Source organism: Accipiter gentilis, chromosome 10, assembly GCF_929443795.1.
Source record: "Accipiter gentilis chromosome 10, bAccGen1.1, whole genome shotgun sequence".
Classification (NCBI taxonomy): Eukaryota; Metazoa; Chordata; class Aves; order Accipitriformes; family Accipitridae; genus Astur; species Astur gentilis.
In genome coordinates, this window is record NC_064889.1 from 31,400,379 (window position 1) to 31,413,217 (window position 12,839).

Here is a 12,839-nt window from a genome sequence, read left to right on the forward strand (position 1 = left end):
GGGAATAACCTGCTGGGGATTAGAGAGAAACTTCCGCAAGGAACGGGCCATCCTGGGGCTGCCTCCCACCAGCTTTCTGCTATCTGATGTGCAGCAGTTGATGCTGGCCTGACCCCACTGCTTGACATTAGCTGTGTTCCTCCCTCTGGTGTGGTGACAGCGATACTCCATCAGCTGCTGTTTGGGGGAAACACGCATTATTGAAAAGCAATGTAGGTTCAGGCTGTCTAGAGGTCCCAGCAGTGCCTGTAATGCCTGGAGTCTTTCCCTGGAAGTTTATTCATCCAGCCAGGAAACAATTCATCCTTCTTCCCATGCTATGGGGGGAAACATCAGGCTCTGTCACAGCTATGACACTTGTGATTTCCCACGTGAACTGTGAACATTTTGGGGCAAAAACCGTCACGTGTACCGTGCTGAGCATGCGAGGGTTCTGCCAGCACACCTGGCCTGCGTAGCAGCTGTGCCTTCCCTGCTGGCATCTGCCATCCCTGCCTCCAGGCTGCCGGAGGAATGGCTTGTTTGCCAGCTCTGGGAACGGAGGCTGTGCCCTTGCATCTGGCTGGGTGACTCAGGCTCCGCACTATCAATAGGAATCGGTAGCAGATGACACGGGAGGGTCGCATGGGGCAGTTTGGGCAGTGCTGCGCCCGCAGGCAGCGCAGGCAACGTCTCAGCAGAGGTGCTAACGCGGCATCCCCGCTGCCTGCCCTGGCCGCCGGCCAAGTGGAAGCTTCTGAGCAGACCAGCCCATCGCTGCAGCCGCGCATCCCTCCATCCCAGCCAGGGAGAGGAGGATCTGGTGGCGGGCTCCGCAGGGCTGCTCTGCTCCCTCTGCACCCCTGTGCCCTGCCTCGGCATCACTGGGAAGGAAAACTGCTTTTAAATCCCACCTCTGCTCCGCCGTGGGACCAAGAAGACCAAGAACTTCTGCCCAGGGCAGAGACTTTCACTATCGCTTTCGGGCTGGCTGCAGAAATCCTCCCATTATTTTGCAGTGGGGAGGAAGGCGAAGTGGGGGCTCGGTGCCAGGGCTGGCGGCGAAGCTCTCCAGTGGGTTGCACGGGGCGAGTAAACATGTGCGGCGCTCAGGTCCTGCGTGGTAGCAGCAGCAGCAGCAGCAGCAACCCATGATGCTGTGCTTGGAATGAAGTCAGCCTTCATCAGCCGAATAGTTTATGCATGAATCGAAACTTCAGACCTGGCAGGGTGGGGGAACGCGCAGGATCAGGGCTCTTTTAAAATGCTGGAGCCAAGGAAGGAGGAGGGGATAGAGGAAATAGCAGGAAAATAAGACTGGGGAAGAAGGGAGAGATTTGAGAAGCTGGATGAGTTGTTCGCTCTGTTATTGCGAGGAGCCAAGTTCCTTAAGCATCTCCTGGTGGATATCAAGAGGGAGCTGTAGAGGCTGGAGCTTTCCCCTGGACACTCGCATGCTGTAGCTTTAAGACTGTTTCACAGAGGACTCGGGATTTCCAGTTTTGCTGCGCCTGGTGGAGTATTTCAGGGAGTTACAGGATTTTTCGGGTCATGCACCCCCTTTTCCTTTTTTCTTCCTCCTTTCTCTTCCTCTCTTACTCTTCCATTTCATTTCAAAGAGACAAAGCTACTTTAGTTTGGAGCACAAACATATGATCAGCACATGGAAATGTGGTAATTTGGATGCATTCATGATTGCAACAGATTGAAGAAATTAGACCAGACAAAGAGCTTTTTTTGGAAGAGGAGGAGGAGGAGGCAAGGCAAGGAGGGAGGGAGAGTGGGGGAAAGAAGGGGACGCCACCGAAAAAAGGGACGGCCGTGACACGCGGATGCTAAATATATCCCGTAGTAATGGAGAGGGACCGGATTTCAGGTAGGCTATTGATCTTTTAATATACTATATTCTGCCTGTGCCCTCTTACCTTTCCAGCAGCTTCTGCACTTTAAGAAGAGAAACAGCCACGCTCCGAGTGGATTTCAGCCGATTCCTTTATTTATTTCTTTTTTTGCAACGCTTCCTTTCTGCATTTCTTTTTTTTTTTTCTTTTTTTTCCCCCATCCTCCTGAGCCCTCTAGACAGAAGGTGGTTCCAGCAGAAGGCAGGGGGGGCGAAGGGGGAAGCAGGGGGGAAAAAGAAACTGCTTTCTAGGTCTGGATTTCATTTGAGTCTCTCGCTCCCCCCTCCCCTGCTCCCATGTGCCGCTCGGCGCGGGGGGATGAATGCTGAGCCTGTTAGCTCAGAGCTGCAAGCCGGGAAGAGGGAGGAAAATAGCCGAGCTCTTGGCATGGAGACGCGTTTCTGCTCTGAAGGTTGGCTCCTGAGTTTGTGTGTGTGTGTGTTGTGGTTGAGCTTTCCCTGCTTGCCAAAGTATCTTCCCCTGGCTTTTGCCCTCCCATCCTGCCTGGCTGGCTGGGCAGGAGCTGCCTGCGTGTCCGGCGGCTGTTCCTTGTGCAATGCCAGCGCCGGTGGTCGGCGGCCCGGCGTGTGCTTCACCTTGCTGGCCATGTGTGGGGGCGTTCGGGTGGGGAGGAGGATGGAGGGGGGCGGTAAGTGAAGGAATGAATAACTTCATTTAATTCCTCAGCTTCCCTGCAAATTCCACCTAATGGTGTGTGCCTGAGTGGTTCCAAAAACTGTTCCCGGGTACGTCCAGCTGTCGGGGAGCGGTGTGGCAGCGAGCTGCTTCTGGGGTGGCCGCGACTGTAACTGTTTGCAGGGAGAGGGGACAGGCGGTGTGGCATCACCCACAAGGCTTGCTCTCCGAACGCACGAGCGGGATGGCCGGCATCAAAGAGGGAGAGCGAGGGAGGGGTTGTCTGCGCCAAAATCGGTAGCCCCGGTGTGCTGCAGCCCAACGGTGGGTCTCGTGGTACGGCACAGCTTGCCCTCCTCCAGCATGGCAGCCCTGGAGAGGCACGAGGCCTCTTCTACTGGGCGTTCCCAGCCGGCTGCTGGGCACTGGCGCTGGGAGGGAAACCACAAGGATGAGAGGAAACGCTCAAGCCAGGGTGGAGCGAAACTGTGGCCAGGGAAAGCTGCTCCCATGGCTGGCCCATACCAGACCCATTGGGCCCTGTCCGAGGATGTGCTGGGAGCACCCGGTGCCCCTGGACGAGGACTTACCTGCAGGAGCATCCTCCGTTCCCCACTGCCTCTGGAGAGCGCAGATGGCACCTTCCCGTCCCTCTCTCCATCTCTCTTGCTTGTGCTTTCTCCTCTGGTTTGAGCCACTTCAAAGCATTCCTGAGAGCTGCTCATAACTCAGAGCCTGGTGGGTGTTTCAGCAGCACAGGGCTTTGGGCTGGAGAGCCTCTGCTGCTGCGTGCGGGCCTCTGCTAGGCAGGGACGGTTTGGTCCCACTGCGGTTTGGCCTTTTGCATCTCCTGTCACACCCTCGCTGGGTCCCTTCCCTCCACGCAGAGGTGGTGGGGGGCTTTGCAAAGGGTGGCTGGTGAGAAAGGGGACTCCCTAGTGATGCGATCTGGGGCTCTTTGTTCCAGAAAAGCCTCCAAGGTGGGTTTTTTCTCAGCCTTGAGCTTCACATTGTGTTCAACTGCTGTGAGGAGCCCAGAGCCCTTGTGCCCGGGCTGGCTGTCACCCGCTCCCAAGGTGTGCAGCACCCAGGGACCCCATGGGCAGGAAGACCCTGGGCTGGTGTCTTTGTGCAAAGATGCAAGAGCTCTTGCTAACCCCTGGGAGCACGTTTGCAAAACGCTGATGTCCGAGTGCATACGTGTTTCGCTGACCTCTGCTGGAACCGGCTTTTCTGTGGGTGGTTCAGATGCGGCTGAGCTGCGGGCAGGGAGGCAGGCAGCAGGCAGGGCACGTGGGCATGCTCGGTGGTCTGGGCCAGGCTTAAGTAAGCGTGGCGTGTGCCTTCACCTAAGGCGGTTGTGCCTGGGGGCTTGGTGTGGGAGGATAAACACGGCTGCTCCATGCTTGCTCAAGCATGAGCATGTTGCGTGGGACCCTAGAGCCGTGCAGGCCATCTCGGTAGTGTTTCTGAATATGCAGCTCCAGCGTGAAATATGGGATGGGGGAATAGATGAGCCGAAGGGCTGGTCTTCTCCGCAGGTCCCTGCTTGGAGGGGTCAGCGCAGGCAGGGAAAGCTGCTCAGCCGTGGCAGTGTCAGAGGGAATACTAAACCCGTGCACGGGGACAGAGCAAACCTGTGCTCAAGGAGATTCTGGGCACAAAAGTGACAATATCACCAGGTCATACAGTTGGCTCCCAGGTCCGTGGCACAGCACGGATTCGCAGGGTGAGCTGCTTGGCTCACGCTGGTCCTGCCGCTGCCAGCATGCGAGCGGGCTGTGCCCAGCCGATGTGCTCCGAGGGTCTCGCGGGGCTGTGGGCTCCAGCACTGCCGTGCTGGTGGAGGAGAGGAGCAGGGAGCAGAGCTCAGCCTGCCCTGGGCTCCCCCCCGCCGTGGCCGTGCAGGCAGCGCTCCTGGTGCGGGCAGCAGGACAGCCGGGGCTCTGGCTTCAGTGACTAACCAAAAGATGACTCAGATGAAAGCAGATCTGTGCAGCGCTGGGGGCTGCATCCCAGGCACTGTTCTGGCCCTAAACATGCTTTTAATTAATACTCTGCTGTGGGTGGGAATAGCTGACTCCTGAGCTGAGTGTGGGGCTGCTGGATGGGGCAAGGGCCCCCCAGGGTGGGTGGGAATTGGGTCTGGCCTCTTCTTTGAGGGCTTCTTTCCCACAGCTGCTGGAGCTTGGCATGTCCTGCGGGGTCTCCTCTGCCCAGGGAGAGCTCAAGCTTTCTTGCACACAGCGGTGTCCCCTATCCAGGATCCCGTCTCCCCCATGCTTCAGGGAAAGGCATTCAAGGTGCGAGGTGATGCTGTAGGTCTGTGCCTGGTTTGCTGCCAGCTCCAGGGTAGTGAGGGTCTTCCTTGGTTTCTGTGACAAGGCACCAGTCTCAGGTGGTGCCTGTGGGTGCCAGTGTAAGAAACACAATCTCATATAACCTGCTAGTCCCTTTTAATCTGCTTAAACTCTCTCTCATACAATTCTGCAAGCTAATACTGCCTGAAAAGCCTTAGCTCCAAATTAATTGGTTTCCAGGCATCTTTCTCCAATGGTTTGGGGCCAGGGAGCTGTGCTCTGGGGCTGCTCTGTTCCTCACATCTGCCCCTTCTCTCTGCCTTGTCAGATTGTGTTGGTGGCAACAGCCTGGAGATGGCTCTCCTGTCTTTCGCTAGCAGATGGCTCTTTTGACTAGTCCAGATCTTTCTATGAAGCCTTACTCTTTAATGCCATGGGCCCTCTTACCTCTTCTTAAATGAAAAGCAAGGGCCAGCAGCACCCCAAGCAGTGGGGTTTTGGTGACTGCGATGGTGGGGTGACAGGATGGGTGCAACCGTGATGAGAAAAGGTCTGAGCTCCCAGGTAAATTAATAATGTCACTTTTGAAATTGCACTGTGAAAACTCATTTTAAGAGTTAACAAATGATGATGAGGAGGTGATTGTAACACCTGACTGCAATGAGTGGCATATACTAGGCAGGGCCCAGTAGCAGGCAGCTGAGAGTGCTGTAGGTGCGTGTAATCTGCTGAACTCCAGAAAGAAGGGTGAACTCTTTATTAACCTATTGGTGACCATTCTTAATCTTTCAGTTACATACCCACGATGGATATGTTTGTGTGTGCGTATTCGTACAGATTTTAACATGGTTTTTTACATCATACTATGCACCTAAATGATCCAAGCAGCAAGGAGACAGCCCCTATTTGCAGCATGTGGCTTGCAGAGGCTGTGCAGGCAGCACTTCTCAGACTAAATGCAACAACACAGCATCTTCAGTGGTCCTCAGAGCCACATGGGAAGCACCATGTGCCTGGACTGAGCAGCAGAAAAGGAAAGTAGTGACCCTATATGTGAATGCTAGGGGTGTGAAGCTTTGTTGGGAGGGAATATGCTTGTTTCTGCTTTTTTTTTTTTTTTTTTAATAGAAGTTAATCTATACAATGCGTGTAGCAGGGCAGAGGTGTTGGGGTTGCTTCTGATCACTCTAGCTATCTTTTCTGTTCTCAAGTTTCTTGGTGTCACTGTTATTCCTAGGAAATAGCAGATAAAAGCCCGACATGTTTCTTTTTAGTGGTCTTTAACTATACACCTTCTTTTACCAAATGTTTTTCTTTTTCCTCTGACTTGCAGCACGTTGCACTCGTGGGACACCAGCTCAGGCATTTACATGGATGGTTCTACCTCCTGTTAGATCCCACTGCATTCATGGGATGCACCCAGGGACACCTTCCTGCCTGTCCTGCCTTTGCTGGTGGCTGTTGGTCTGCCCTTAGCCCTCCCTTCTGCTGCCAGTGTCCTGCCGCTTGTGTCCCTGCCTGGTGCTGACCCCCATGGTTTGCTGCAGTGTGCGATGCCCTGTCCCCTTAGGCCATGGGCTTGCACGCTATGCACTGTAAAAACTACCCGCAGCTTTTTTCGCCCAAGTTTTTTGTTCAAGCACTTACCTTCATCCCAGATGTTCTGTAGTAACCTGTTGTGACTGTGGGTTTCGGCTCATTTACTAGTAGGTCTATGCAGGCCCTCTCTCAGGGAAGGGTTTGCATTTCATGAGGCTGTGGAGTTGCCTCTGCAGACAGTTGTGTTCGCAGCATGCTCCGTGCTGCTCCCAGCCCACTCTTGGCTGCCTGCTCCTGCCTGGCCAGCGGATGCATTCCCGCAGTTGTCTGAGGCATGTCAAGGTATAAAGTATTATCCATTTCCTGATGTCTGCTCTTAAATCTGCTGGAATTTCTGCTCATCTCCATTAAATACAATCCCATTGTGGGGCACAACTCATCTCTCGCCTGACAGCACAGGTAATGCTTCTCGACACCGCTCTGTTGAACTTGGCTAACCCCAGGGCAGGAGGTCCTTTGCTGCCTGCCCTCCTGCTTCGTGCTTTGCTGGATGACTCGGAGCCTCCCAGCAGAGCGATTCCCATGCTGCTGTGGCAAGGGAGGACATTTCTCATGCAAGTCAGGGCGCTTCCAAGGTCCAGCATACCATAAGGCTGAGTAGGAGCAAGTACGTAGTTAGGGAAGTATGTCTGGGTCAACACATGTCTTTAGTTGCCTTAATGATCTCAGAAGCACAATATCTGTGTCCTGTTGGCTTCTCTACGCGGTACTTGCAGCTGTAACTAATGGACAGAATAATTTGTTAGAGAGCAGCAATGCCTCATGCTGTGAGTGTTGTAGTCGGGCTCAGGGCTCTGCAGCCAGACCCTGGCATCATACGGGCAGTAGGGAAGGTCCTGATGGGGGCAGCGAGTCCCATTTTAGGAGCAGTCTTATACCTGAGAAAATTTAGGTGAAATTTCTTGCTCTGCCCCAGATTTTCTGTAAGTCATTGGGAAAAGGTATTTGTGCTCCTATTACCCTTTGATTTTGGGTAAGGATCTGGTGTTTGGGTCTCTGTGCTGAAGCTCTCTGTAGGCAAAGGAGGGATTGTAGCAGTGCCTGCCTGCGTGGAGGAGCTCAGAAGTGCAGCTAGAAACTCCAAGCTGTTCTTACGCTGCAGCAAAGGGAGTCATGAGTCTCTAAAGTGGGTATGTGCATGGGATCTAAAGCTGTTCCACAGGGACTACTAGTGCTTGATGGCTACTCTGAACAGCTGATGGAGACAGCATCCATTACATATATACTTAACCAATATCCATGGACAATGACCCCTTTACACTGAGTTTCTTGGGCTATGCCCACCACTATTTCTTAATGGTTTCTGTTTGCAAGGGCAGCTTCTTTCCAAAGTACCAACACTGAGAATTAATTTCCCCATGGTCATCTCTGTGTGGGATACGGCACCCCCTCTGCTGCCTCTCCTCTAGCACTTCAGGCTGCTGGTACATGTATTTGTGCTGTGCTAGCACCCAGGTACTGCATCCCCAGCACAGGAAATCCTTGAGCCCTTGCTGCTGGATGGAGCTGCTGTTTGAATGGCAGGTGAAGTGAAATTAGCCCTTCAGTGTAACGTTCAAAAGAGCGATGGGATGCTGATGCTGAGAGTGTTGTTAGAGACTTATAAGCAGCTCTGTTTTGTGGCTTGGGGAGAACGGGCATGATTTTACAGGTAAATAAAATGCATTAGTTTTACAAGCAATAATCACGCAATAAACCTGAAAGTGTGTTTTTTCATAGAATCAAAACAGCCCAAGTTGGAAGGGACCTCAAAAGATCACCTGGTCCAGCCATTCATGGGAAAGAGAGCCTAGATGTGACTGGACATGGTGCTAGATAATCTCATCTTGAAAACCTCCAGCAGCGGGAACTCAACCGTGTCCCTGGGAAGGTTGTTCCAGCGATTGATTGTTCTCACTGTAAAAAATGTCTGTCTTGTATCAAAATTAAGATTTTTTTAAAAATCTTTTTTTCCTTGCCCTGCTCTATGTCTGTGTGAAGTTGGTGCAACATAAACAGGTCTGTATTAATTTTGTGATTACATCATTACCAGATAACTTATAAACTAAAGCAGTCACTCTTGGAGCAAATTCTGGTTTCCAGTGAAGCCAATCTGGGGAGTGATAAGCGTGATTGCTTGGATGCAGGTTTTGTGGGGGAGCCTGCCATTAGCTCTGCAACATCTCCAGGTTGCAGCTTTGACCATGAACTGGCAGGGAGTTTGTAGCTTGAGGCTGTAGGAATAAAGGTTTATTTCCATGTCACTCAGCTGTCTGATCTGGAAAATTAAACTGTATCATCAAGACAACCAAGTTTGATCTCTGGCTCACTGGAGTAGAGAAATACTCATGTTCTTTTGTTGTCTGAAATGTTGATTCTTCAAAATCCCATTGGGTTTGGAGAAATGGGGTCAAAGCATAGAAGTGTGGGCACCCTCAAGTGAGGCTGCTAATGAAGGTATTGGCCCATAGAGTCAGAAATGACTCTCTCTCCCTGACTGCCCCCATGCTGGGCTCTCCCTCCGTGACTTCCCAACTTGGGGCAGCATCCGTATATGCCCGTGGCACCCCCTTGCTGGCAGCTCACCCTCTGCCAGCTGGCACTGCTTGCCTGCATGTAACACACTCTCCTTCCAGATGAGCGCAGGACATGCTTTTTTTTATTAGTTTCACATGCTTTTTCTTTCCAGGTCTACGTGCTTCAAGCTCTTAGTCATGGTGCCGGAGCAGGGGCTTTGGTGACATAGGCAAGACCTTGCGGCTGAGGAGGGAGGCTGACATGGGTGTTTTGGGGCTGGGGGCATGTGCTCAGTAGGTGCTGGGTGTTTTCTGAGTGCTTGATCCCTTGCAGTGGCAGGGAGCAGCAGGCCTGCCCAGCATACCCAGGATGGAGGAACTGACAGTGGCTGAGCATCCCTGATGAAGCCAGAGCCTTTGTCAAGGGTGGTGTGTGTTTGGATCCATCTGGGTGGTTTAGAGGGACAAATGGAAAGAGTTAAAATCCTGAATGCTTGGCAGGGATGCTTGCTTTGAGGGACACTTGGGAAGCTGGAAGACAGCCCCTGGGGAGTCGAATGGTGTGAAACTGCAGGTTGGGAAGCCTGGATCAGGACTTGGACCCAGGCTTTGAGCCCAGGGCCCCTTTCTGCTTTACCATCAGACTGGTGAGAGCAGCCATGTTGGGCAGAGCCACACAGCGGTGTGGGTAAGGCTGCTTTTTGTGCCTGGGTCTGGGATTTTGTCCTTGTGCTGCTGACTTCTGGAGCTACAGCAAGTCACAGGCTCCCCATTTCACTGTCTCTGAGATGTCTGCTTGGACTTTGAGGTTTGGGCATGTCCCTGTTTGAGCTCAGGGGAACAGCCTGGTCCTGTGTGAGGGTCTTTATCTCTGCACCTTCCTCAGAAGCACCTGGTGCTGACCAGTCCATGAGCTGTTGTACCAGCTGGTCCCTGTCTCTACCCAGGCTATAGGCAAAGAACTTTCAAGATCCTCTCATCTAAGTGGTGCTGGAAGTACAGAGCATCATACTGCTGGTACCCTGCTGCCTGGCCTGGTGGGAATCTGGACTTGGGAGGCTCATCCATGGTGATGCTTTCTCCGGCCCAGAAGTGTTTTGCGTGGACCACTCTGTTACTGATGTTGCTGTGACAGTGCTGTAGGGACCCTGGCTCTGGTCAGAGTTTTTGGGTGATGACTGCTGTGAGTGTACCTGGAGAGAAGGTCCTAATGGCTGCACAAGTGATCAGCCTCAGGTCTCCCACTTCCCAGTCCAGAGACCTGTTTCCTTGACTACACTGCCTGTAAAGGAGAGAGAAGAGGCTTTTTTAACTGCTTCAGCTGGCCTTTGCAAACTTACACCCTGTAAAGAGCACTCCAGAAACTCCTTTCTGCTTTTTTAAGCACATATGTGGAAGGGATCCCTGCCTAAGAAGCGTCTTGGTTAGCTTCACCAACCACCTGAATGCCTCCAAGAAGTACGTACCGGCTGGGGCCAGATGACTGAGGTCCCTCGGCTGACTTTGCAAGATCCCAGAGGGGGTCATCCCACATTTCAAGTAAGGTTATCAGCAGCTACGTCCCAGCAATCTTGGTCCCTGGTTTCCAGTGGGCTAAGGGCGGATATCGTCATCCCCAGAGGCTTCAGTCTTGCATCTTTTTGAGTCACAACTCAAAGCAACTCAACCCCAGCCCCAGGGGTGCATCGCGGCTGGGAACAGGGGTGCCCGTGGGCCAGGCAGAGATAACCTGCCCCCGGCAGCTCCTGGGACCCCCTGTCCCGTGGACATGGCAGGGAACACGGACCCGCGGGAAGCGGCGATGCTGGGATGCGCACCGTGCTCCTCGCTGCGGGGCGGGAGGGGGCCTGTCCGCCGGCACCCCCCCCTGCCCCCCCGGGCAGGAGGGGCAGGAGATGCTCTGGGTGCTGCCTCTTTCCCTGCCAAACCCCAGCTCCCGGGGGCTGGAGCCGGCCGGGGCCGTTAGATGGCGGTGTCCGCTTCCCCGCCGGCTGCCGGGGCGGAGCGGAGCCTCCGGGGGGGGGGGGGGGGGGGATTGGGGGTTGGGAGACCGGAGGGGGGCTGCGGGGCTGCCCCCAAACCTCTGCCCGCGATCGCATCGCTCATCCCCTGCCGCGGGGCTTGCGGGTCCCCCGGGAGCTCCCTGCGGCCGCCGGCTTGGATTTCACCTCCGAAAGCGAGTGGGGTTGTGTTCGGCTGTAAAAAAGGCAAATAGCTGCCGACGGTTACAGGAGAGGATAGTAAATTCTGATACGTGCGTATATGGAGGGATTTTATTCGGCGAAAATAGATATTTCTTGCTACGTTGCTAAAAGCATCTGCGTGCCCCTCTCCTAAACAGATCCGCTTTTTGGCACAGCTTTTATTTACCAGTGAGTTGGGATTTAAGCTGCACCGGGAGGGAATGCTCTCCTGGCAATTAGAAGCTGGGCTCTTGGAGTCCTTTTCCTGCCCTTCCACTAAATCGCTCTGTATCCTTGCGTAAATCATTTAACACGTGTGCTCTAACTTCCTATATGGAAAATGAGGTAGATACTTTCCGCTTTTCATAGGCACTTCAGGATCCTCTGCTAGACAGCTGCGAGGGATTTGTCATGATAAAGCTGGGAATTTGACCCCTTTGAGATGTCAGCACCCCCGTGCAGGGCTGGGATGAGGCTCCCTGTGGGGTGGAGGCAATGGCTGGTGCTAATCTGAGATGTAGAGCTGGGGAGTAGCTGAACATCAGGCTGGAGACACGAATCATACTCACTGGATCCATCCCTGCTAAGGAGCATGGGCCAAAGAGCAAGAATATGGGATTTATTCCCAGGCTGTGATGTCTGTCCCTTGGTCACCACAGGCATGGCAAGTGCAGGCAGAGATTCCTTTGGAGGAACTCTGGTGCCGAGCAGTGCAAAATCACCTGCCAGTGCCATGTTCTCAGCTAGAGCACCACCAAACACGAGCTTATGTGTCTTCTCTGCTCCACTCATCAACAAGAGCCATCTGACTGTCCTCAATTCACCAGGGACATGGAAAGGCACATAAATCCATTTGTCCTCTCCTGCTGTCTTCTGCTGGTGATGTTCTGCCGAAGTCTTTAAACACTGTCCCTGGAGATGATGATCTCCTGGTATGGGCCTGCCATTTCCCCTACTTTGTCCCCCAATTCCCCCTCCCCAACCCTAAAGAATTTAGCAATTTTTTCTTTACTGCTTTCTTTCTCCCTTGTGGCTTCTCTTGGCTCCGTGAGGTCAACGGCACTCGGAGCGAGAAGGCTGGAGCTGCCACTCCAGAAACACTCACCAGGAAGGCTTGTGTTTAAGTAAGCATTCACTGTTTTGTCAGGGTAGAGGCAAAGCAGGCAACCTTGAAAGCAGTTGAACTGTTGGGCTAGGAAAGGGTAGACTTCAGTACGTAGAATGTTTACCATTTCTTTCTTCTCTCGCATTTTTCACTCCATTCAAGTGGAGAACTGATCAAACCCAACTTCAGCTGCCTAAAAAGGGCTGGTTGACATCTGTATTGACAGCTGCTCTCCAGGGAAGGGGGCCCTGTTGGAAACTGCCATGGTTGGTGAGCAGTTGGTTGGTTGTGTTTTGGGGTGTTTTGGTTTGGGTTTTTTTTCCAGAAAATGTGAAAAATTCCTAGTGGGTGGAGAGGGAAAGTGAACGATGGAAATTGTGTGTCTCATGGTCTCAGCTGAAACACACCCTGGGGAAGGCATATCCTCCATAAGAGGAACAGCAGTGTTGGCCACAAACCAGGAAACCCTTCCCTCCCCGCTCCCCTGTGCAGCAAGAGCTAGGTGCTGGAGGCAGCATTTCCATCCCAAAAGGCTGTTCCTGGTTCCTCTTCTCGTACCTCTTCACCCCTTGGGAAACCCACTGGAGTGGCCTGCTTAAGTGCAGGTTGTCCTCCAGGGCTCTTGCTCCTTTCTGCTCATC

The 12,839-nt window shown here is 53.2% G+C and overlaps 1 protein-coding gene across 5 annotated transcripts in view; it reads left to right on the forward strand.

Annotated features, from left to right (window-relative positions):
- Positions 1–12,839, forward strand: part of SEPTIN9 (septin 9) — a 153,146-nt gene that overhangs the window by 46,828 nt on the left and 93,479 nt on the right. The window contains exon 1 of one of the 5 annotated variants that reach the window (XM_049812149.1): positions 687–1,855. The exons of 3 other annotated variants lie outside the window; for them this stretch is intronic. In XM_049812149.1, the coding sequence (XP_049668106.1) occupies positions 1,834–1,855 (22 nt within the window). In that variant the 5' untranslated portion in view covers positions 687–1,833. Of the gene's footprint in view, positions 1–686; positions 1,856–2,019; positions 2,293–12,839 lie in introns of those variants that run through there. One more of the 5 variants, XM_049812146.1, reaches the window with a different exon arrangement.